At 34.9% G+C, this 27739-nt stretch overlaps 1 protein-coding gene across 1 annotated transcript; it reads left to right on the forward strand.

Moving 5' to 3' along the window:
• Positions 1-21124: 21124 nt before the first annotated feature.
• Positions 21125-23060, forward strand: LOC107887553 (uncharacterized). Its single transcript, XM_016811808.1, has 4 exons — positions 21125-21314; positions 21574-21821; positions 21877-22181; positions 22238-23060. The coding sequence occupies exons 1-4, from the start codon at positions 21125-21127 to the stop codon at positions 23058-23060; spliced, it is 1566 nt and encodes a 521-aa protein (XP_016667297.1).
• The last annotated feature ends 4679 nt before the right edge of the window (positions 23061-27739 follow it).

Here is a 27739-nt window from a genome sequence, read left to right on the forward strand (position 1 = left end):
AAGTTATGATTTACCCTCTATGCTTATTAAACGACTGTCAGGACCTTCACCGGGGCATTTTTCATTGGTTTATGGAATGGAAGTGGTTTTGCCCATTGAAGTCGAGATTTTTTCTCTCCGAGTTTTGGTTTAGCTGAAGTTAGATGAAGCAGAATAGATCCAATCCTGATATAATCAGCTAAACTTAATTGAGGAGAAAATGTTGAAGGCCATCTGTCATGGTTAGATGTACCGAAAACGAATGATGCGAGCTTAGAAAAAAATGTTTGCCCTAGAGAACTCCACAAGGGAGATTTAGTATTGAAAAATATCCTTCCCATTTAAAAGGGACTTCAGAGGAAAGTGGATGTCAAACTAAGAGGGACCTTATATGGTAAAGAAAGCCTTTTCTGGAGGGGCGTCGATGCTGACCAAGATGGATGGCAAGAATCTGCCTAATCTTGTGAATTCTGATTCAATCAAGAAATATTCACCTTAAAAAAACAAAAAGAAAAGAAAAGAAAAGAAAACACAAAAAAAAAACAACAAAAAAAGAAGGAAAAAGAAACAAAAAAAGAAAAGAAAAGAAAAAGGAGAGGCCAAGGCGAAAACCCTAAATGAAATGAATATACATCATTTTAAACTTCACATTTGCTATTATTTCATAAAAAGAAAACTTTCAAAATAAGACAATGTTCCGTATTTGAAAATTCGAGAAGTCATACCCTAACTTACGGAGTTTCAATTTTCTTCATTAAACCAAAATGATCGAATATCCTTTTAAAATTAAAATACATGAGATTTTAAAAAAATAATTGTTGTAACCAGTTTTTTTTGAAAAACAATCGACTTTTATTTTAAGAAAACGAAAAGTGTGGTAGTCGCCACCAATTTTTTTTATAAGGTATGATCGGGTCACCTTATGATTGATCGTTTTAATAAAACATTTTGATTTACTAAAATACCAATTTTGGTTTACGAAATTCAAAAAAAGGGGTTCCGAAGTCGGTTACGTATGAGAAAGGATTAGCACTCTCGTAACGCTCAAAATTGGTACGTAATTGATTAATTTATGTCTTAACGTCGAAAGTTGAAAACTCAAAGAGAATTGAAAATATGATCCTTTTTTATTTAGTGTTGATTTAAAAAAAATGCTTGAATAAATTGAAATGAACATTAGAGGCCCTCTCGTCTTGAGATAGTAAAATGTCACATCCCGTAAGTTAGGACACGACATTTGAGCCCTCGAAAATAAGCTTGCCTATTAATTGTTTTCTTTTAAAATTGTACTTTGATTTTTAAAAGGATATTCAATTATTTAGATCCAACGAGAAAGATCGAAACCCCGTAAGTTAGGGTACGGCCTCTCGAGTTTCTAAACACAGAATATTACTTTTATTTTTATTTAAAACTCATATATTTTGAAATTTGAAGGGATATTTGGAAATTTAGATTTGACGAGAAAAATTGAAACCCCGTAAGTTAGGGTACGATTTCTCGAATCTAAAAAATGTGAAATATTGCCCATTATTTTAAAATTTTCCTTTCTCTTCGAATGATAACAAGTGCAATGCTTCGAAACAATGGGTATTTATTTCATTTAACGTATAGAATAAAAGCATCTAATTATTTAAACGAAATGCATGATATAGTGATGATAAATCGATATAAAATGACCATAGAGACGACATATCGAGATAATAAAGCATGAGTGAATAATAGTATATTCTAATGAGAATATCATAATCCAAGAAAATAAGTAAAAAAAATGTAAAATGAAATAAACGAGAAAAGCATGAATAGAATACACGACTTAAAAAAATATAAAAAGAATAATAAAATAACACAGTAAAAGAAACAAAATAAAAAAAATAGTAAAAATAAGATGACGATATAACAGTGTATATATATATGAATATACATAATATATATTTAAAAATGAAAGCCAAACAATAATAGATAAATAAATAATATTAAAATAAAATAAATTCATAAAAAGGGTTAAAATTAAACAAATGATTAAATCGGAATTAAAACAAAATTTTGGGTCTAAATCGTAATAAACTGATAAATAGATTAGGACTAAAATGAAATGCGCGTAAAGGAGGGGAATTAGATGCGCAATATTCTAGACCTCCTCTAAACGCGGCGTTTCATAGAGCCAAAATTGAAGAAAAATAAAATCATAGGGGAAAATTTAAAAAAAAGCAATAAAAGGGAAACAGGACCACATTGGAACCAACCTCAAAAGCGGAAGGACTGATGACGAAAATAGCCCATTTGTCCAAAAACACGTGGATCCTAGGTGGTTCGGGTTGGGTCGATCTAATCCAGCTCAAAACAACGTCGTTTAGGGGTTTATGCACACTGACCCAAATGACGCAGTTTCGAGCTTCTATATAAATAAAAAATTTTACAAAAAATTGAATCTATTCTTTTTTCTAAAAAAAAAACTGAGAGGAGGGCTGACTTCTCTCTGGCCCTTTTGTGATTTCCGACCATTGGGCCACCGTGGCAGCCGTCGGTCGCCGACGACGATGTTGCCGTCCACAGTGGCCGGAGAGTACAAAAAGAACTTTCCTCGATCATTTTGCTCCCCTCGTCTTAGATCTAAGATCGAAACCCTAAAAAATCCTACGAAAGTCGAAAGAAATCAAGGAAAGCTCTCAGTTTCAATCTCTCTGATCGCCGAAAGAAAGGTAAAAGTTGGTATTTTTTGTATATCTATTTAAGAATAACAGTAGTTGAGAGGAAAAAATAAAAAGGGATCACCTTTTTAGAGAAAAAATTCTTTAATTGTTCTCTCTATTTGATTTCTCTTTGTTGTGTGTGTCTCAAGAAAAATACAATGAAAGTGGCTTTATAGCAGAATGATTACAACTTTTTTTTTTGTTCTTTTGTTGCTATTGTTGCTATTGTTGCTGTTGTTGTTGTCCTTTTTTTTTGCAGGTGCAGAGGCCAGCTGTGGCATGCAGTGGTGTGTACGGAGGCGAGGGCAAAGGTAGCAGGTGGCCGTACGAAGTTGTTGCGGCGCAAAGAGGGACCTAGGGTTTCCTAGGTTGGCTGACTGTTTAGGTTTGGGGCCATAGGGTATTGGGTTTTTAATTTTTTTGGGGCCTGTTTGAGTTTGAGTTTAGTTTGGGTTTGGATTGGGTTAGGGTCTTGGGTTTTAATTTGTAAATGGACTGTTTAAATTTTGGACTTTTTATTTTATTTATTTAGTTTTGTTTTGTTTTTAATATTCACATGGGCCCGGGCAAATTGGGCTGTTTACAATAATAATACTCAAGGATTCGGGTGTCGTGTCCCAACTTACGGGATGCGATATTTTGATATTTTGGGATAAGAAGGCATTTTATACACATTTTGATTTATTCGAGTAATTAAAAATAATAACACAAAGAGGGATCGTATTTTTAAATTCTTTTCGGGTTTTTCATTTTCAACACTAAGACTTTAATTAATCAACTAGGTACCAATTTTGGGCGTTACGAGGGTGCTAATCCTTCCTCGCGCGTAACCGACTCCCAAACCCGTTTCCTGAATTTTGTAGACCAAGAACTTTTGTTTTAGTAAATCAAACCATTTATTAAAACGATTAAATTACGAGGTGGCCCGATCACACTTCTTAAAAAAAGGATTGGTGGCGACTCCCATTTTTGTTTTTAAAATAAAAAGACGACATTTTCAAAAAAATGGTTTCGACATAAAAAATATCTTCCGTTATCCCAGGATAAGTTTTGAATCTTCATGATATACTTTCAAGTTTTTGTAGGAATGAATCTGATCCCCAACTTTGAAAAGTTAATTGCTTTGATCCAAATTCAAACCAATTTCTAAGAATTGTTGTAGTGTAATTTATATATCAAATAAGGGTTGGCTGTCATCTAAAGTATCAGCAAGAATTATAGCTCAAGGATTTTTATTGCCAAAATTTACTAAGTTAAACATGACAAGTTTTCTGAGCAAACAGTGCCATAACCAGTTGGCACTGATCTAGACATGGTTTAAAACTGCCTCAACAATTATTTTATTAAAATATTTATATTTATACTATTATAGAGCTCCTCAATAAATTTAATATATCAAGTTAAGTAGCACCAACTTAATTAAAAAAATATTTTTTATAAATGCAATTTTAGATTTTTCTTATCTAGAATGAATCTAGAAAAACATTCAGAAAGGATGAATATTTAGTAATAATTTAATTCGAATAAATTTTAAAATAAATTACTCCCAACTCTCCAAAAAGAACCCATCTATTTATAGAACATGAAAGATTGCTTATGTGACATTTTGTAAAATGGTACAATTATTTAAAAGAGAAATGTTAAATAAACACAATGTTTCGAGAAACAGAAACGTTGATTCCTTCCTCACGTTTCAAAATACATATTTCTTTCCCTTTCTTTCCGCTTCAGATTGGTATATATAAATTTTTTTTTATTTTTTTGAAATTTAAAATTTAGTTTTTACACTTTAATTTTAATATTTTGAGTCCTCATACTCTTTTTATTTAAAAATTTTGATTTCTTCATCCAATTTTACAATTATAAAAAAACAGAATAATTATTTTAGCCCAAAGCTTTTAAAATTTTATCAATTTGATCCTTACTTATTAAAGTGCATAAATTTTATCACAAAATTAAATTTTTTTATATTTTCTAAAAATCCTAAAAAAATCCTAAATTATATTTTTTTAAAAATTTTCAAAAATATGAAGAAATAAAAATTATTTAAAATTCAAAAAACAAAAAATTTAAAAAACTTCATTTAAAAAATCATTAAATTATAAAAAATATATAAAAAAGTCCCAATAGTTTTTTAACAAATGTTTTATTTACTTTTTTAATGGTACAATCTCGTCAAAGTTTGAGTTATTTGTTCAAGACATATTAAATTCAAATTTGGACAAGTATTTTAATTAATATTTACTGAATGAGTTAGCTCAAATTTTGAAGAGATTACAATTCAATAACTAAATAATATATATTTTGAAAATTTGAAACCTTATATGTATTTTATTTTTTTTTGAATTCTATATAAATTTTTAAATATATATATATTTAAAAAACTTATTAGGATTTGTAATGAAAAAATATATTTTTTTATAGTTTTATGTACTCTAAAAAAGTAATAATTAAATTGACAAAAACTTATTCTACCTTTATACTTATAAAGTTAGATGAGAGGATTAATATTTTAAAATCGAAAACAATACAAGGATAAAGCTTTAATATATTTAAACCTAATATATACATTGTATACACAAAAATGCATAATATAAAGCTTTAATATAATCCATTTAATTTGAAAATGCTGATTATACATATATTATAAGCATACATTTATACATACAACACATATCACTTGTCTTTCTTTGAAAGTCGTGTCAGTGTTATTCATTTTAGTGTTTTTTTCCCTTAGCTGTTACTTTTGGTTTTCGTTTCCAGAAGATGCAGAGGATGTTGATGCATTTGGGATTTGGTTTCGGGCATCACTTTTTGGAATCTCTGATATTGTCATCACAGTTAACCAAAGTTTATTATTTGTGTAGTTTGATGGTGGCAGGGTTAAGATACAGTTATTAATGGTTGATGAAAGTAATGTATCTTTTATAATTTAGCGCCGACAATATATTGATCATTGCAGTTTATATCTTTTCTTCACTTATGCAACAATTCGATCAAAATCTATTGCTTTCCCGTAGTGTTTTACTCTTAGAGGGTATACAAATGGAAGCAGAAGAATGATGGGAACGAGTGGTTCCAATTTCCATTTCCAACTTGATTTTCTTCCATTTCGTATCTTTTCTCGGTTGTAATTATTTTTTGTTGCTTGCTTTTGTCTATTAATGTAATTATAATAATTTTATCATTTAAAAAGAGTAAAGCAATAGTGAGTGGGTTGGGTAAGAAAAAAAATGAAAATTGACCTTAATCCAATCGTTTGGATGTTTTTTATTTTTATTTAATTTTATATTTAAAATGATGAAAAATAACTTTAAAATTATATAAAAAATGCAATATAAAAGTTATTAACTATTTTTCTTTTACTTGACAAATTATTATTTTTAAATATTTATGAAAAAAACTTTACTAAATAATGTCCAACCATAAAATAAAATAAAGCTTGAAAAAGTATATAGTTTGTCTTTGTTGAAGTTTTATTCGTCAAAATAAATGTTATAATAAAGGTGTTTGATAGAACTAACTAAGGAAGTAAGGAAGCCAAATTTACTAACGCAATTCATATCAAACAATCCTATATTAGAGAATGAATTCACTAAATAATCTTCTTAATACAACTTTTAATTCAAGTCTAATCTGCTTAAACTCAAACAAATAGTTGTAACCTTATTGCCCAGTTACTTACATTTACTCTTCCCAAATATCCCAATTTTAAGAAAATGTGTAATTAAATCAAGAGTGTGAAACCCATGAAATATGGAATTGATATGAAACAAAAACACTCCCCAAAAGTACATAACTTTGGATTTTTAACAACCTATTTTTATCCAAATTTTTTTGAAAAAAGACAAGACATGTTGCTGCTTGAAATTCGAATGTGAAACAAGTCATTTGGAAATAAGCTTTATTCTTTAAAATCACGATAAATTCAAATTTTATCCAATACCCTTTGTATAATAATAATAATTAACGTGACATTTAAACATAATCTTTAAAAAATTATAAAATTAACAAAATACTTTGACGGTAATAAAAGCCAACTAAAACTTATGTTGTGACAATCAATTTCAAGCTGATTTTATCAAAAATAGAAAACGCTGAAAAAGGGAAATAAAAGAATCCAACTTACTCCTAATGATGAGGGGATGGGGCCTTTACGCGTCGCATACGCGTGGGACTTCCTAATTAGAAAACATATATCATGCGCCATATACCCTAATTAACAAAAACAGAAATGAACGAGTTTCACTTTTTCTCCCATGTGGGGGATTCTCTCTCATGCATATTAGTAGGCTAATGAAGGTTGGTATAAGACCCTTAAACAAAATGTGTGGTGTTTGGTAAATACTAGATCTCATATCATGTATATTATTGCTTGCCACTTCCTGCTACCTTTACTCAAATCAATGATTTGATTTTTCATCCTAGGTATAGGGTCCACCACACTTATATTCATAATTATATCATTTAACATTCCTTCTTTTGGTTGTGAATGGGACTAATTAGGCTAAGAATATGGATATTTTTTGCAAAATAAACAACTTTTACAAACATTAAAATCTATGATTGGAGTAAAGGTGTCCGTAAATGAGATTTAATAGATATAAATTGTAAAATAAGTGTTGAAATATTAAATATTTAATAGAATTTAAATTTTTTGATATATTTTTAAAATTAATTACGAACAATTTAAAGTTTTTATAAGATAATATAATATTAAAATAACTAAATTAAAATAGAATTAGTTGAAAATATTTTTCATCAAGTGATAAATAGTTCTTATCTACTTATTATTTTTCACATTTTTTTATAATTTATTTATTTATTTTAGACTATCAAATATGTGTAAAATATCAAACCATTGAAAATTTTTTCATTTTCAATTGATTTACTTTTTTCAACAATCTATCAAACAGAGCTTGAGTTATTTCTTAATATTTCAAAATTTGACCCAGATTTGGTTTCATCATGTCCACTAGCATATTTTACTATTTAAGAAATAAGAAAATATTAAAAATATATAAATTTATACTTAAATTTAAATTTACTCGAATGGACCTGAAGATAAAATCTTTGTCTAAGATCAAGCCAAGCTTTTAGCTTATGGATAAGTTTAGTAATTTAAAGGTGTTTTATGATATTTCAATGAGTCAAAAGATAAAGATAATGATGCGAAAGCCAAGACCTAAGGCTTGATTCAATGAGTTGAATTTGAATAAGCTTCAACTTTCAGTTTGGATTTTTTTTTGAAATCAAAATCAGATTGGGCTTTAAAATCAGTTTGGATTTTAAAATTTGCTTTAGATATACGAAGTTCAACAAAACAAAATTGAATTAAATATAATTAAGAGCAAAAGAAACACAAAATAATTATAGAAATAGAAGAAAAGAAAAAAAATTAAGGACAAATATTGTCACTCGAGCCCTCCAACTAATCATGTCAATTGGCAAATTCGAACTAAACAACTTGTACCATCATCGCAACTAGACACATGATATTCCTCACCCTCCATCTGCTTAGCCATCCTTAAATGTTCGACCTCCCAAATCAGCCACTTGCCATAGAATTGCTCGAATATAGATGAGACTTCCTCTTTTCACGTGATCACTTGCTTGTTAGATGTGATGTATGGTTTGTGGGAATAACCCCCACGTTTGCTTCCATTTCGACATTGTGCTCCACTTTCACTTTATATGTGTAGTAGTGGGACATATTTTTGTGATTTTTGATGGGGAATAACCACGATAAATACCCGGTCCTTGAGCACCAAAAATTAAAAAATAATTTTAAAAAATTAAAAAATAATTTTATCTAGTGAGATTTTCGAGTGCTTAAAAGAGTTTGACGATTTTCATATTTTTGTATTGTTAAATTCGACGTCTTCATTTATTGTTTGACACACTCAAAATGGTGTTATAATGTTTGGATGTTGACATTTGGTTCAAGTAATGGACGAAAGTATTTATGCTCGATCTTTTACGTTGCACTTTAATGTTTAAACTATAATTTATGCTTACATTTGGTATCAGAGTATGGTTAATTTCTACCTTATCCGATTATAAAATTTTATAAATTTTCCCAAAATAACGATGTCATATTTCTTTAAATTATTTTTAAACATTTTTTGAGAATTTTTATTACAAAATTTTATGCAAAATCGTTGGATTTTATTAAAGTGAAATTTCTAAAATTTATTATGTTATAAATAATTTAGTGAAAAATTTTAGAAATTTGTTGTTTGAATTTTTTTTTGTGCCTAAAGTAAATGTTTGTATGCGAATTATTTGGTTATTAGTTAAATACATTTTTTAGGTGCATAAGAATGTTTTTTAGACTTATTACATAAGGTATTTAGCAATAAAACTTTAGAATATATGTCTAGGGATCCAAATGATTTTATTTAATTAGAGAATTAGCCACAAAAATTTTAATTAAATGAAGTTATTTATTATAATAAGGATCTCATAAGATTTATAGACATTAATGTTGCATAACGTCTTAGCAACAATCTTAAATAAAGTTTAATGATTAATATATAGCTAGGTGATTTTCATAATTTTATATAATAAAAAACTAGCCACAACATCTTTAGTTAAATAAAATTATTAAAGTTAAAAATCACATATGGAAAGCATAGATATTAAATCCCATTGCATAATTTATTAAGATAAAATTATTAAATAATTTTTCATAGTTACCCACAAGAATTATGAAAATGAATTTAATAATTTTTATCAAAAGGATAGTAAATAATTCTATCATAAAACATATCTAATTGAATTAAAAAGTTAGCCCACATGCAATTTTTATGCCACTAGATTCATTATTTACATAATTTGCACTGGTAAATTATGATTTATGTTTACCTTAAATTTTTTTAAGCATGTATGTTCATTTATTTTGCAGTTTTACAACCTATAAATATGTCCAATAATAAAGTACATATCCTTGAATTAACTAGTAAGAGCTTTAAGTTTTGGAAGGAGAGTATTCTTCTCCAATTGGGGTGCTTGGATATTGACTATGCCATAAGGAAATCTGAGCCACATATTATTGAAACCAACCCTCAGGTTGATCTTGCTCTGTATGAAAAATGGGAGCCACATAATCTCTTAAGTATCATGCTCATAAAGAGTAAGATTCCTACTGATGTTCGTGGCTCAATGGAGCATTATGAGAATGTCCAAGAATTATTAACGACTATTGAAAAATAATTTAAAACTTCTCAAAAGTCATTAACCAACACCTTAATCATAAAGTTCACATCAATGAAGCTCGTTACCGTGAAAGGTGTACATGATCACATCAACAAGATACGAGATTTAGCAGCTCAATTAAGAGCACTTGAGGTTGAAATGTCTGAATCTTTTGCGGTGCACTTTAGATTGAACACTCTTTCATCTCAGTATGGGCCATTTAAGATCTTCTATAACATACATAAGGATAAGTGGTCTATCGATAAGCTCTAAGTTGCCTAAGTCTTTATGGATTGAAGCTCTCAAATTTGTTGTGTATATATTAGACTGAGTTCCAACCAAGGCTATCCCAAAGACACATTTTGAGTTGTTTAAATGTTGAAAATTGAGTTTGTGACATATACGTGTATGGGGATGCCCGTCTGAAGTAAGAGCTTGTAATCTACAAGAAAAGAAACTGGATTCAAGGACCATTAGTGAGTGTTTCATTGGATATACCGAAAGGTCCAAATGATATAGATTCTATTGTCCATCTCATAGCACTAGAATTGTGGAATCAACAAATGGAAAATTTCTTGATAATGACTAAATCAGTGGGTGCAATAGGTTTCGGGACACAATTCCCATAAGTCAACCTTCCACTTCAGGTGGGAGATTGGTTATCATACATAACACCCTTCAAGCTCAACTGGGTGTTGAACAACCAATCAATGAAAATCCACAAGCTGCTGAAAACACTCCAATAGATCAAACTGTTCAAAAAAATCTGAAAATTATTGAACAAGCAGTTGAACAACATGATCCACAAGAAATTGTTGGTTCAACATTGAGGAGATCTACTAGAGAAAATAAATCAACAATTTCTAATGACTATATTGTGTATCTGCAAGAGTTTGACTATAGTATTGGAGCTAAGAATGATCTTAGTCATTTTCACAAGCCATGAGTTGCAAAGAGTCATAATTGTGGTACAATGCTATGAAAGAAAAGATGAATTCCATGAAAATTAACGATGTTTGGGATCTTATGTCATTGCTTGATGGCGTAAAAGTCATTAGATGTAAATGGGTCTTCAAAAATAAAAAGAGACTCAATGGGCAACATAGAAAGATATAAAGCTAGACTCATTGCGAAAGGATTCACTCAGCGAGAAGGTATTGATTGTATTGAGACTTTTAGTCCTATATCTAAGAAAGATTCCTTGTGCCTTATGTTAGCATTAGTAGCTCATTTTGACCTTGATTTGCAACAAATGGATGCGAAAACTGCCTTTCTCGATGGTAACATAAATGAAGAGGTATACATGAAACAACCTGAAGGATTCTCCTCTAGTGATGGTGAACACTTAGCATGTAAGCTGAAAAAGTTCATATATAGATTGAAATAAGCCTTCCGAAAGTGTATTTAAAATTCCATGAAGTTATCTCTTCATTTGGCTTTGTTGAGAATATCATGGATCAATGCATATACCAGAAGGTTAGTGGGAGTAAAATCTATTTCCTTATTCTATATGTGGACGGAATTTTACTTGCAACAAATGACAAGGTAATGCTACATGAGGTGAAACAATTTCTTTTTAAAAATATTGATATGAAAGATATGGTGATGTGTCTTATATCATTGGCATTAAGATTAATCATGATAGACATCGTAGTATCTTAGGTCTATTTCAAGAAACCTATATCAACAAAGTTTTAAAAAGATTTCAGATGAATGAATGTTTACCGAGTGTTGCTCTTCTTGTGAAGGGTGATAAGTTCAATATGAAATAGTGTCCGAAGAACGAATTTGAGAGGGAGTAAATGACAAACATTCCATATGCTTTTGTTGTTGGAAGCCTGATGTATTCTTAAGTCTACACAATACCTAACATTGCATTTGTAGTTGGAATATTGGAAAGATATCAGGGTAATCCAGGTATTGACCATTGGAAATATGCAAAGAAAATTTTGAGATATCTTAAAGGTACAAAGGACTACCTGTAATACCCCCAAACCCGGCCTAGACGCTATGGCTGAATCTGGCGGCGTCACATGTGAGTGCTTTTTAGAAAAACCTTAGCAAGTTAAAAATCGTCCAATTTGTTATCTTTACTTAAGTCGTGAAATCCCTATTCCAAATATTAAGTGAAAATATTTCATTAACGCGGAAGCTAAAACATCATTACTTCATAAATCAATAATTTAACAATTTAAAATCCCCCAAATAAACCCAAAATAAATATTTAAATAAAGCAGACAAAATGAAGTGTTACTCAAAACTCCGTAAATGTCTACCAGTGGTCACTATCGAGCCTTCCGTCACACCGATCCATCTACTGCTGAGGATTACTTGACAAACAAAATAAACAAAGGGGTGAGTTTTCGCAAACTCAGTGTGTACATCCCCGCAATCAGTATGCATACAAACAGATAATAGAATACAGTTATTCGGCCTTAGCCATACAGATATCTCATGCATAATAGATCAGATATCAGAAATATTATGCCCACCAACCCTGCACACCATCTCCGTCTAACCCATCACATCATGTAGGGATAAAATTAACCCACCTATTCCTGCACACCATATATGGGGATATGATTGACCCATCCAACCCTACACACCATAAGGTACCGCATCGCGGCTCATATCATAAATATGCAGCTTAGCTGCCAGATAATGGGCTTATGAAGCCTTTCAGATACTTCCTTCACTTCATCAAACCCGCCCCGATGCAATGCATCATACAAGTATGGCATGCTGTAATGCAAACAAACAGATCATACATTTATTTATAGAACAGATCAGATAATCATGCTAAGTATATCATGCGAACACATACATCACAAAATTAAGAGTCTAGTTAAGGTTTACCGACTACTACAGGGTACAGTCGACTTGGGCCACCCGTGCAACCTTACAGAACATTTCAGATTAAAGGGGCTCACACGCCCGTGTGCCTTGCCCGTGTGGGTCACACGACCCAAATTGGCCTTGCCCGTGTGGATCACACGGCCCAGCTCAGATTTCCACACTCCCGTATGGCCCACACGGCCTCTTTGTCTGAGCCCATGCCTTGCACACGGCTTACAAGCCATCATATGCCCGTGTCTGTCGCGCCCGTGTGGCGTCGACATGCCACTTTTCGGCTTTCATCGAAACTCATTTTCTACGTAATTGGAGTACACACCTTGTTAACCATCTTAACCACTAGACCAGCACACATCTTAACCACTAGACCAGCAGACCCATTCTGTTAGGTTTTTACCATCAATTCCGTATAAACTCGTTAACCAAAATCCAGGCTTAATTCTTATAAAAACTAAAATTTTAGCCCAAGTTAAGGCTCAAACTTGGGACCTCCCAAACATACCCCAAAGCACATAACCTGTTAAACCACATAAATATACCAAAAAGAATCAAAAAAAAGTTTCGATATTTCCATGCTCAATAACTACAAAAGCCAAAATTACAGAAATTTGAGGCATTACACTACATGCTTACGTACAAATGATCATACAATTTGGAGGTGATTGGCTACTCTGATTCAAACTTTTCTAGTTGTGTTGATTCACGTAAATCAACATCAAGTTACATATTTATGTTTGCTGGCAGAGCTATATCTCGAAAGAGCATCAACCAGTCCTTAACTACTATTTCCACTATGGAGGCTAAATTTGTTTCATGTTTTGAGGCTACCTTACATGGAATATGGTTGAAAAGTTTCATATCTGGGCTTAAACTTGTGGATTCAATTTCTAGGTCATTGATGATATATTGTGACAATTCAGTTGCTTTCTTTATGGTTAAGAACAAAAAACGTGAAAGTCAAAGTAAACATATCAAAATTAAGTATTTAGCCATAAGGGAACGTGTTAAAGAAAAGAAAGTAGTCATTGAGCACATTAATACTGAGTAAATGTTAGCTGACCCTTTGACTAAAGGTATGCCACCTCACAAATTTAAGGATCATGTTGTCACTATGGGACTTATTCCCACTTTGTAAATTTTTCATTGTAAGAATGATTATAAAGAAACTCTGGTAATTTTGATGTTCTCATGTCGAGAAATATCACCAAAGTTTGGACCTGGGTTAAACATTGGGTTTATTAATTAAAAAATTTGTGCTAAAGCGTTGAGACATGATATATTGTGATACATGGAAGAAACTACTCAAATTCTAAGAGAAAATATCACCATGATTTGTACATTATGTTTTGACTCTAAGTGTTCATGGATAATACGAACCAAGTGGGGGAATTTTAGACATGCTTTATGGTTCGTGGGAATAACCACCACATTTGCTTCTATTCCCACATTTTGCTCTATTTTCACTTTGTATGTGTGGTAGTGGGAAATGTTTTGGTGGTTTTTGATGGGAAGCCACCACTATAAATACCTCAATCATAAGGTCCCTAAGCATCAAAAATTAAAAAACAATTTCATCTAGTGAAGTCTTCGAGTGCTTAGAAGACTTTGGCGATTTTCATATTTTCGTATAGCTAAATTTGACGTCCCCGTTGGTTCTTGACAGTGGTGCTACAACATCTGGATTTTGACATTTGGTTCAAGTGACGGCTGGAGGTATTTATGTTTGATCTTTTCCTCTACACTTTAACATTTAAACCGTAATTTATGCTTACACAACTTATTATGGTCGGTGTAATAACCCAAATTCGCCCGGGCCTTAAACTAAAATAAAAAATAAAAAAAATAAAATCCATTTATTTTCTAAACAGCCCGTTTACAGTGCTAAAGCCCAAATCCAAACAGCCTAAACCTACTGGACCCATTTACACCCAAAAAATAACCCAACACCTTGACCCAGGTTTACACGGGGCCCAAAAGGCCCAAAGCTGTAAAAACAGACAAGGGAACCCTAGGGTTTCCTGAGAACTCAGCGCCGCAATGAAGTTCTGGAAACTTCGAGCACTCTAACCGACGCGACCCTTCATCTCGCGCAGATTCAACGGCCCAATCGTCGCTACCAAGCGCGTCGTGATTTCCCGACTCTGCCATCAGACATCGTGCCACCATCGACGCGCATATCACGCCATAATCGTCAGATCTCCTCACGCTACGATCCGACGTTGGCTCCATCAGCGCGCAAGACATTAGTGATCGAACGAGATCCTTGCGGTCACCTGCAGGAAAAGGAAAGAAATCAAAGCAAAATTGCAGTAAATAGATTAGAACAGGATTTGGAAAGAAATCTTTCGATTTCTTTCCAAAATAGGCAATAGATTAAGGCTATAAAGCCTTTTCTCAAATCTGTAAAAAGGGGGGGACGATATACACACAGAGAGAGGAAAACACCACAAAGATATTGTACACCAAATATTTTTAAAATAATATATCAGAAAGATTTCACGAGAAACGAAGGTGATCTATTGTTCTCTTTACTTTTATTTTATTTTTCTTTACTTTATTGTAAGCAACCTGCATATAATATATTAAAAATAGAGGAGAGAGGAGTACCTTCTGGATTCGCCGAGAAAAGTGAAGCTTTTCGGATCCCAACCACCATGTGTGGCTAAGTTGGTGAGGGTGCGTGAGGCTGAGCATGGAGGTCCGATGAACGGAGCAAACCGGCCTAGGGCCGGAGCTCAGAGGGCTGGAAAGAGTTTCAGAGGATTTCTCTCTTTTTTTTTCCTAAATCGGGTGCAAAATGATCTTAAGGCTCAAAATTTGGCTTATATAGCCCAAATGAAACGATGGCGTTTTAATTTAACTCAATAAGCATAAAACAGCGTCGTTTCAAAGCTCAGGAACCGCGTGTTGACCCGATTACCCGGGGAGGATCCGCGTGTTTTAGTAAAGTGGGTTAATTTCCCAATTGGTCCTCTCGCAATTTTAATATTTATAATTTTATTCTTATTTATTTTTTAATTTAACTCTAACGTTTAATTTTGTTTCAATTTAGCCCTCACAGTGATTTTAAAACGGTATTAGGGAAACGGCGTCATTTTGGGATTAGGGCTAAATTGCCCAGGGAGTCCTCTGAATTTAATACGCATTTCAATCAGGCCCAAAATTTTTATTATTTTGCAAACTACCCCCCAAATTTCTTAATTAAATTCAATTTTGATCCTTTTATTTTATATTTTTTTAAAAAAAATTATTAGTTATATAAAATAGTATATATTATTCATTAGATTATTATTATCATTTTTTTAAAAAAATTTCTTTTATTATATATTTATATATATATTTATTCTGTTTTTTATTTTTATTTCTTTTTTATTTTTATTTTATTATATTATATTTTATATGTAAAATATTTGTTACATTATTATTATTATACATATTTCATATTACATTTCATTATATTTATTTAAGTTTTTTATCACATATATATATTATTATCGTGCATTATTAAATATTGTATTTTAATTATATATTTTTTAAGTTACTCACTTTTTTTATATTTCAATACGTATTAAATTTTTATATATTATTATATTTTATATCATCTATATATTAAGTGCTAGTTCATAATATTATTAAGTGTTGTTTGTTTGATATATATATATTACTACATTATTATTATTATTTTTTATATATTGTCACATTTGTTTTGTATATATATTTATATGTTTAATTGTATATCATGCATTGTTTTTTTAATTAATTATTGCTTTGTATGTTCGTATATTATGTTCATTCATCTTCAATATATGCTATGTGTATCTTTGTATATATGATGTTATTTTAAACATGTATGTATCTAGTGTATGATCTTTGTATTATTGCCATTGTATTGTTTAAATGCATGTTTTATTTGCTTATTATTGCAATATTCTATCTTATATTCCATAGTGATAATATGATTCCTCATGTATTAATTAAAAACAAGATTCCAAAGTTTTCAAAAATCAAAAGGCAATGTTTGGTGTTTGGAAGCTTCGAGAAAAGTAGTGCCCTAACTTACTGGGTTGTAATTTTTCTTGTTGAGTTCGAATAGTCAAGCACCCTTCTAAGTTTTTAAAGTTTTCAAAATACGAGCAACTGTCTTGGAATTTCAAAGCGTTGTGTCCTAACTTACTGGATGTGGCGTTTTGTCGTTTCGAGATAGAGATTTTCAAAAAGGCTAGTTTAGCTTCGAATGTCTTAAAAATATTGCATCCTAACTTACTGGATGTGATATTTGGATTCGTTTCATACAAGTGAACCCTAATTTTCAAAATCAAAATATTCTAAAGAGGATTGCATCTTAAAATTTTTAATTTTCTGACTTTAAAGACATTTGGTAATTGATTAGGTACCAATTTTTGGGCGTTACGAGGGTGCTAATCCTTCCTCGTACGTAATCAACTCCCGAACCCGTTCTCTTTATTTCGTAAACCAAAACTAATGATTTATTGGTGATCCAATCACACCTAAAAAGATTGATGGCGACTCCCGTTTTTGTTTTTCTTGAAGTCGATTCCCATGTTCCAAAACTCGATTTAAAAATGGTCTCGACAGCTTGGCGACTCCACTGGGGACTAATAAGAGAGTCAAGTTGTGTAATCGATTATCTCTTGTCTTAATGTGGGAAATTAAAAATTTTAAAATTTAATCCTCTTTGCATTACATGTGTTTGTATTGTTGCATGTGTTGCTATATTCTGATACGCATTGCATTTGCATGACCGTTGTGGTCACACCCTTAAGTGGGAGTGAGAAGCTACGCCTTCGTGAGGTTTTCGCCTCCGTGCAGGATAGTGGATCACTTTCGGGATACATCCGTACTTATGGTTTCGTGAGATTTTTATCTCCGTATAGCCATAGGGAAATGTATTCCCCTGAACTGAACTGAACTCGATTTAAATGAGCCTATAATGGGTGAGGATTGAGGAATCTACTGGTTCGGGTACCTCAAACTTTAGAAACAAACCACATATAGAAAAACCAAGAGCTTAATATAGATAGAATTATACTTAGGTTATCTTTGTGTTTATTAATATCATTTGATACTGACTGTTTTCTTTCTTTTGTGCATGTCATTTTGCATTTAAAAGGTATCGATTCACAGTCAGTTTCTAAGTTAGAAAGTTTTATTATGGAGAACGGACTTCTTGATAGAATGGAGGGCAACGCTAACGTCCATAAATGGTCAAAAGAAACGCTGAAGGATACACATCAGAATTATGAGGTTACACTCGTATCAGTGTCACACAAAATAATTTGCAGGAGCTTAAGACGATTTGGGATCAGTGGGGCATTGAGACCAAGCAATCATTCTACGGTAAGTACGGAGATTTGCCCTATTTGTTTGATATTCAGGTTGATGAGAACTTGTTTCGAGCTCTCGCTCAGTTTTGGAACCCAGCATACAGTTGTTTTACCTTTGGGAAGGTAGATTTAGTGCCTACTGTGGAGGAGTACACAGCCTTACTTTGGTGTCCTAGATTTCAGTGTGATAGGATTTATTCTCGAGCTGCTTGTGTCCCAACCTTTGGTAAGAAACTGATGACCATTATGGGGATGAGCGAGCAGTGGATCATGGCCAGAATTAAGGAAAAGGGTGAGAGTAAGTGCATTCCATGGGGAGCTTTGAATGATCTGATCCAGACACATCCAGACGAGGCGAAGAGGATAAACATTTTTGCTTTAAGCGTATACGGATTGATGGTTTTCCTCAGGGCCTTGGGATATGTGGATGAGGCGACCACGGATCACTTCCATCGACTTAGCAAATGGGTCACTTCTGTTCCTGCGATTTTGGCAGAGACATTCAGGTCCTTGAATGCATATAGGAGGGCCAGTGCAGGCAGGTTAGTTGGTTGTGCTCAATTACTTTTAGCTTGGTTCTACAGTCACTTCCGATTGATAGATAGGGTGGTTTGTCGGGTCTTCTTCGAGGATTACTCCCCGTTGAAGGACATAGTAGCTTTAACTAGGAGAGTTGATGTTCCAGAAGAGCATTGGATAGCGCTACTTCAGAACTTTCAGTCGAAAGATGCTGAGTAGAGGGCTCCGTGGATGATTCCTTGTGAGATTCTTTACAGATGCGGTAGTTTTGATTGGGTTCCTCTGTTGGGAATTTGGGGTGCCATCCGTTATGCCCCTTTGCTGGTGTTGAGGCAGCATGGATTGAGGCAGTTCGTACCAGCAACTTATGGATTGGCTCAAAGTGAGTTCTTGTATAGAGGAGCTGATTACAAGAAGAAGGTTAGTGAGATCTCTAGTGCTTGGAACCAGACTTGTAGATTGAAAGGAGTAGCCATTAACCCTGCTACGACCCCTGAGTACATTGAGCGGAAGAGTAGAAGGATTAATGACAATATCCCTAGGCCAAGCATGGAAGGAGCTCGACCAATGAAGGAATATTTGCAAGTGATGCCCTCGGAATTAGAGATCATGAAGCAAGAGTTCGAGAGAAAGAACTTGGAGTTCGAGAAGAGGATAGCAAAGCTTGAAGAAGAAAAGATGTACTTGAGCCTAGATGTCGATGTTCAAAAGATGGAGGTCGAGAAAGAGAGGACAGAAAAAATGAAGATCGAGGAGGACTGAGACGATTTAAAAGAGCACTAGAAAAGGGCACAAGTAGCTTTGAAAAGAACAGGGCTAGGAAGGTTTTTAGATCAGGGACAGAAAGACGTCCAAGAGGAAAAAGCTAAGGCCGAATATTGGGAGAAGAAGTTTCAAGAGATGCAATCGCGGAATTTAACCTTAGAAAAAAAATCAAGGTTTAAAGACTAAAGTAATTGAGCTCGTGTGATCCCTTCATTTGCATCGAAATCGTGATTCTACGGTTGAGGTAAAGAAATTAAAAGGGAAAGTTGAGGAGTTGGAATCAGCATTGCAGGATAGTAAGCTCCTAATCGAGCAACTTGGGGTACAAGAAGATCATTTGAAGGGAGAGCTTCATCAGTCTAGAGGACAGGTCAGAGAAAGGGATCACGTCATTGAAGAGGCCGTAGCCCAGATTCGAGAGGTCGCTGAGCACACGCAAGAGTTGGTAATACGAGCTGATGTATTGAGTTTGATGTATGAGTCATCATCGGATAAAGGATGAGAGTTAGCCCTTTTATTAGATAGAGTTAAAACTTTGGGCATTAGGGCAAAAGCATATTTGTAATCCTCTTATATGTAAGGATATTTTTTTTCTAAATAAAGTTTTCTAAATGAGATTGAATCAGAATCGATGTCCTTTTTGCATTCATGCATTTGCATCTCATAGCATTTCATCGCATCATTTGCATTCAAAGTTATAGAAAGACCCTAATTAGTTAAATTACCACAGAAGTAGAAAAGAAAATTTGGAAACCACGCATCAGTATGGAACTCGTGCAAAATCTAGGAATATGGATCAAAGGTTTGAACAGCTACAAAAGGACATGCAGGACCAATTGCAAGAGCAATTGGCCAAGATGCAAAATGGCATGAGGAAGCAAATGCTAGAGGCTTAGAGGAATATGATGACTGAGATGGCTCAGTTCCTGAGGGCCGCTAATAAGGGAAAAGCCCCTATGGAAATCACTGGTGAGGAGGAAGAGGATCATCCTCCAAGCTTTACTCCACCCCACGGGCCTACACAAACCGAGGCAATCCTAGGAGGCCGTTTGTCACTATAAGGCCTCAACATGGACCGGTTGATGCTGGGATCCACATGAATAACCCAACTGGTTCGGGATTCAATTTGGGTGACAACCCTACCAATCCCCTAATTCTTGACTTGGACGTGGCTGAAAAGAAAGATTTGAGAGCCGAAGCTGCAAAGCAGTTGGAGGAACGTTGTAGATGGTTGGAGGAGAAATTTAAGGCTCTAGAGAGTGCTGATGGGCATCATAGAGTTGATGCCAAGGATTTGAGTTTGGTCCCAGACTTGGTGCTTCCCCATAAATTCAAAATGTCAGAGTTTGAAAAGTACAACGGGACTACTTGCCTAGAGGCTCACATTACGATGTTCTGTAGGAGGATGACCGGATATGTGAATAATGATCAACTGTTGATTCATTGTTTCCAAGATAGCTTAGTAGGAGCAGCAGCTAGGTGGTACAATCAGTTGAGCTGGGCTAGAGTAAATTCATGGAGGGATCTTGCACAAGCCTTCATGCCACAGTACAATCATTGACTGACATGACGCCGGATAGGATCACGCTGCAAAATATCGAAAAAAAGCCTAATAAGAATTTTAGGCAATATGCTCAAAGATGGAGAGAGGTTGCTATGCAAGTTCAGCCACCATTGTTGGAGAAGGAGGTCACCATGTTGTTCATCAACACTCTGAAGGCCCCATTCATTACTCACATGATTGGAAGCACTACCAAAAGTTTTGCGGACATAGTTATGGCGGGAGAGATGATTGAGAATGCCATAAGATGTGGCAAAATTGAGGGGGAAGCGGCCAAAAGATCGGCACCAAGGAGAAAAGACAATAAGGTAAACAACACGAGTAGCTTCAACTCAAAGGCGTTCACAGTTGGTCAACCCAAAGTAGCTGCGGATGGGCAACAGGGTTCTCAAAGGCAGGAATCAGGTACAAGGCACAAAATGATGCAATTCACACCTATCCCTGTGACGTATCGTGAGCTTTATCAAATTTTATACGATGCACATGCTATTGCTCCCTTCCACTTGAAACCATTATAGCCTCCATATCCTAAATGGTATGATGCAAATGCCAGATGCGAGTACCACGCTGGAATATCGGGGCACTCAATTGAAAATTGTACTGGATTTAAGAAGGCCGTAGAGAGGTTGATCAAGATGGGGGTTGTGAAATCATGACAATCAAGGAGTGAATGTCATTGGCAAAGCTAGTGAAAGAATGATGAAGGAAAATGTTGCTGAGGTGAGGATGCCTATGAAGGTGATTTGGGAAGAGATGATGAAGAGAGAGATGATAACCTCTGGGAAAGAAAGAGAAAAAATGGGGAACTACTGTGAGTTCCATGGAGAAGAGGGTCATGAGGCCCAAAATTGTGAAGAATTTAAAGCCTTGGTGCAAGGCTTTATAGATAATAAAGAGCTACAAAATTTTGAGGTAGCTCTTATAAAAGAGAAATAAGTGTGCTAGAAAGTGAACAAAAAGGAACCAGCCGGCCAAGGATCATATCTCTCTGCCAGGGAATAACGAAGTGGGGACACCAGCAGTGCCCAAGGTCATTATCCATAAACCTACTCCTTTCCCTTACAAGGATAGCAAGAAAGTACCATGGAATTATGACTGTAGTGTGACAAGGCCAGAGGAAGAGAATATAGCCAGCGCATCTAAAGACGTGCAAGCGGAAGGTTCCCACGCGCGGAGTGGGAAGCGTTATGATACGGGGGCGTCAGAGTGGAGCCCACAAAAACAAAAGGTGTCGAGGTGGAGAAGGAGAGCGAAGTACCCATCAATGAGCCAGTAAGGGAGGAGGAGGCTAAGGAATTTCTAAAGTTCCTTAAGCATAGTGAGTATAGCGTGGTCGAGCAGTTGCGTAAGCAGCCAGCTTGCATATTAGTATTGGCTCTACTTTTGAGTTCTGAGGCACATAGGGAAGCATTGATGAAGGTGCTTAACGAAACATATGTCACTCATGACATATCTGTTAATAAGCTGGACCGGTTGGTGAACAACATTAGCGCGGATAATTTCATCTACTTTAATGATGATAAAATCCCACCGGGGGGCAGAGGGTCAACTAAGGCCTTGCATATTACTACTCGATGCAAGGGGTACACACTTCCAAGCGTGCTCGTTGATAATGGATCGGCTTTGAATGTTCTACCATTGTCTACATTAAACAGATTACCCATCGACGATTCTCACATGAAGACATGTCAGAATATGGTAAGAGCCTTCAACGGCACAGAAAGGAAGGTAATGGGAAGAATTGACATTCCCTTGGAAATTGGGCCGAACATGTATGAAATATATTTCTTGGTAATGGATATCAAGCCTTCCTATAATTGCTTATTAGACAGGCCATGGATACACTCAACAGGAGCGGTGCCCTCGTCGTTGTACCAGAAATTGAAATTAGTGATTGATGGACGGTTAATAACCATCAATGCGGAGGAGGACATTATAGTCGCAGTCACTAGTAAGGCCCCTTATGTCGAGACAAACGAAGAATCTATTGAGTGTTCCTTTCGCTCTTTAGAATTCGTAAATGTGACTTTCATTTCGGAAGGGAGTGAGCTACTGGTACCAATGATAGCAACAGCTACGAGGATGGCTCTACAAATGATGGCAGGAAAAGGAGCCTTACCAGGAAAATGTTTAGGAAAGTATCTACAATGAGGGACTTAGATCCCAAAGTTGATTGAGAAGAAATACCGCTTTGGTTTGGGCTTCAAGCCAGACTATAAGCAAAAAAGGAAAGACATCGAGAAGCGCCAAGAAAGGAGAAAGGGCGTATTTAGATGGAAGTGAAGTGGGTTGGGAATCGATGACGTTCTCTCCTATATCCAAAACCTTCATATCAAGAGGGTTACTTGTAGAGGAGAGTCATCAAATTAATACTGCACACGACGAAGGATCGGAGCAAAGGAACCTTGAGGGCATTCGCCCTTACGAATCGAGAAGCTCTTTGAACAATTGGACTGTGGAGGAACTTCCTGTAGTCTTTAGGAATTCTTCAGAGTAATTCTCAAAACATTCTTGTTACTCTAGAGCCTAGGAGTAATAAGATTACATTTGTGAAAATAGGCTTACGTTCATCTGTTATTATTTAAATAAAACATAACTTTTATCAATTTCAACGAGTATTGTTTCATTTTTTATCAACCAATATTCCGTTAAAATTTTAATTCTTATTCTTTCATTCATAGTACATAAATAATCATTCTTCAATTCATTCATTCTTTGTATATTCTTTATACCTCACAGGTCCCTAGATATCAATGACATGAGCATTGATATTACAAATCCTGATTTCTCTTGCGAGCAAGACATGTGCTTAGAGGAATCTCAGGATTTTGAAGATGTCCAGGATTGTGATGTGTCTCCAGATCTGTTGAGAATGGTAAAACAGAAGGAGAAACAAATTATGCCCCATGAGAAAGAGGCAATAGAGAATATAGCTCTTGAGGAAAGAAAAGAGGTGAAAATTGAGACACTTATTACCAAGGACACAAGGCAATGACTGATTGAGTTGCTACGTGAATTCAAGGATATCTTCGCATGGTCCTATCAGGATATGCCAGGGTTAAACACCGATATTGTGGTACATCGTCTTCCAATAAAATAAGATTGTAAGCCAGTCCAACAGAAGTTGCGGAGAATGAGGCCAGATATTGTTCTAAAAATAAAGGACGAAGTTAAGAAGCAGTTCGATGCGGGTTTCTTACAAGAGGTAAAGTACTCAGAATGGGTAGCTAACATTGTGCCTGTTCCTAAGAAAGATGGGAAGGTATGAATGTGTGTTGATTACCGATATCTGAACAAAGCTAGCCCAAAAGATACTTTTCCTTTTCCACACATCGATACTTGAGTAGACAACACGGCAAGATATTCGTTGTTCTTTTTCATGGATGGTTTCTCGGGGTACAATTAGATAAAGATGTATCCAGAGGACATGGATAAAACTACCTTCATAACATTGTGGGGTACCTTTTGCTACAAAGTGATGCCGTTTGGGTTGAAGAATGCGGGGGCAACATACCAACGGGCCATGGTGAACTTGTTCCACGGCATGATGCATAAGGATATTGAGGTGTTTGTTGATGATATGATTGCCAAGTCGCGAACAGAAAAAGAGCATATTGAGGTATTGAGAAGATTGTTTTTGAGATTGAGAAAGTTTCAGTTGAAACTCAATCCAACAAAGTGTACATTTGGAGCTAGATCGGAAAAATTATTAGGCTTCGTAGTCAGTGAAAAGGGAATTGAAGTTGACTCAGACAAGGTCAAAGCCATGCGAGAATTACCTCCACCACAAACTCAGAAAGAAGTTTGAGGATTTCTAGGAAGACTAAATTACATTGCTCGGTTTATTTCACAACTAACTGAGAAGTGTGATCCCATCTTTCGAATCCTTAGAAAGCACAATCAAGGTACTTGGGATGAGGAATGCCAGAATGCTTTTGAAAAGGTCAAACAGTACTTTTTGAATGCTCCGGTGTTATCTCCGTCCAGTCCAGATAGACCACTAATACTTTACTTATCAGTATTTAGCAATTCCATGAGATGTGTGCTTGGTCAACATGACGAGTCGGGAAGAAAGGAGAAGGCGATATACTACCTCAGTAAGAAATTTACAGAGTATGAGATGAGATATTCGCCAATTAAGAAATTGTGTTGTGCTTTAATTTGGATAACTCGGAGGTTAAGACAGTACATGCTATATCATACTACTTGGCTTATTTCAAAACTTGACCCTTTGAAGTATATGATAGAGTCAACAGCTTTGAATGGGAGAATAGCGAGGTGGCAAATTTTGCTTTCAGAATTTGACATAGTCTATGTAAGCCAGAAGGCTATAAAAAGAAGCGCGATAGCGGAATTTTTGGCTAGTAGAGCTCTAAAGGACTATGAGCCGCTGAATTTCGATTTCCCAAATGAGGAGTTGATGTATGTAGCAACTACAGAGGATTGTCTTTGAAAGTTGAGCTTTGATGGGGCGTCCAATGCAGTAGGAAATGGAATTGGGGCAGTCCTGGTATCCCCAAATGACGATTATTATCCATTCACATGCAAGTTGGATTTTGATTGCACAAACAATATGGCCGAGTATGAAGCATGCATTATGGGACTCCGAGCGGCTATAGAGCGTGGAATAAGAACCATGGAAATATATGGAGACTCTGCATTGGTAATTTACCAGCTTAGAGGAGAACGGGAGACAAGGGATCCTAAATTGATTAATTATCGAAAGGTAGTTTTGGGGTTACTTGAGGAGTTCGATGACATCACTTTCAACTATATCCCCTGAGACGAAAACCAAATGGTAGATGCTCTAGCAACTTTAGCTTCAATGATTAAAGTGAATAAAGAGGAAGAAATGAGACCCATTCAGATGAGTATCTTTGAGACTCCAGCTCACTGTTGTAATATTGAGGAAGAAGAAAAGGATGATAACCCTTGGTATCAGGATATATTACAATATGTGAGAGATCGTAAATACCCAGAACAAGCAACTGAAAATGATAAACGAACTTTAACGAGATTAGCTTGCGATTATGTTTTGGACAGGGACATCTTGTACAAAAGAAGAAAGGACCAAGTACTGTTGAGATATGTTGACGCCGTGGAAGCTAAGTTAATCTTGGAAGAAGTTCACGAGGGTGTTTGTGGGACACACGCTAATGGTTTCACGATGGCTAGACAAATCATGAGGTTTGGGTATTATTGGTCTACTATGGAAGGGGATTGTATCAATTATGCCAAGAAATGCCATAAATGTCAGATTTATGGAGACAAGATTCATGTACCACCTTCACCTCTACATGTTATGACTTCTCCATGGCCCTTTTCCATGTGGGGCATGGATGTCATTGGGCCAATATCACCAAAAGCTTCAAATGGGCATCGCTTTATTTTCGTGGTCATTGATTACTTCACGAAGTGGGTAGAGGCTGCCTCTTATGCAAATGTTACTAAGTCAGCTGTAAGTCGATTTTTGAAGAAAGAGATCATTTGTCGGTATAGGATGCCTGAAAGGATCATATCAGACAATGCATTGAACTTGAACAATAAAATGATAGCAGAAGTTTGTAGTTAGTTCAAGATTAAGCATCATAATTCCTCTCCATATCGCCCAAAGATGAATGGGGCAGTAGAAGCAGCCAACAAGAACATCAAGAGGATAGTGGGGAAGATGACTGAGACTTATAGAGATTGGCATGAGAAATTACCATTTGCAGTCTTAGCTTATTGAACGTCCATCAGAACTTCTACAGGGGCAACTCCTTTCTCATTGGTTTATGGGATGGAAGCAGTGTTACCCATTGAAGTAGAGATACCGTCTCCCCGAGTCTTGCTAGAAACAAAGTTGGATGAGGCTGAATGGATACAATTACGATATGATCAGTTGAACTTGATTGAAGAAAAAAGTCTAAGGGTCATTCGTCATGGTCAGATGTATCAGAAGCGAATGATGCGGGCTTACGACAAGAAAGTGTGACCAAAAGAATTCAATGAGGGGGATCTTGTGTTGAAAAAGATCCTTCCCATTCAGAAGGACTTCGGAGGAAAGTGGATACCGAATTGGGAAGGGCCGTACGTCGTAAGAAAGGCTTTCTCTGGGGGTGCATTGATCTTAGCAAAAATGGATGGAAAGAGTTTGCCCAATCCAGTGAATTCAGACTCAGTCAAAAAGTACTTTGTCTAAAGGAGAAGAATTCAGGGTGAAAACCCGCAAATGGCGCATTGAGTTTTTTTTTAAAAAAATGGAGAGGCCAAGGTGAAAACCCGTAAAGGGCGCCTTGTGACCAAAGGGGTTTTGAGTTGAAAACCCGACAGGGCCGCTCAAATTTTGAAGAACACACAGTAATCTTGCTCAACAAAGAGTGAAGTGCGTTGCGTATCGGGGCATCAACAAAATACTTTGGATCTTTTAAACACATGTTGAATTCAAGAAAGACTTCATAGATCTAGTGTATAGACGCTCAGGCGGCGATATCTAGGGCATCTAACTTTTGTCCTGCTTGCTATCTTTAGATTGTATTTCTTCTCAAAGATAGGTTTTCAGATTAATTTCCATTATATTTTTGACAAACTCATTCAAATCTAATTATTCTCAAGATTTATTCATCTTCTATTATTCTTAAAGTATGTTGCATTGAAATAATGATAAATGAATTAAATAATTTTCACAAATGAAGTTTTGCGCATTACTCTGGAAATTTCTAGAGGATACAGGAAACTAAAACAGGACAATTGTTCGAGAAGTTTATGTAAGTGAGGGTTGAAAGAACTTGAAAAATTTCTTTCTTCCAGTCCGAAATGATGATTAGACAAATTAAACGATTCGATTCTAA

This window comes from Gossypium hirsutum, chromosome A03 (assembly GCF_007990345.1).
Source record: "Gossypium hirsutum isolate 1008001.06 chromosome A03, Gossypium_hirsutum_v2.1, whole genome shotgun sequence".
NCBI lineage: Eukaryota > Viridiplantae > Streptophyta > Magnoliopsida > Malvales > Malvaceae > Gossypium > Gossypium hirsutum.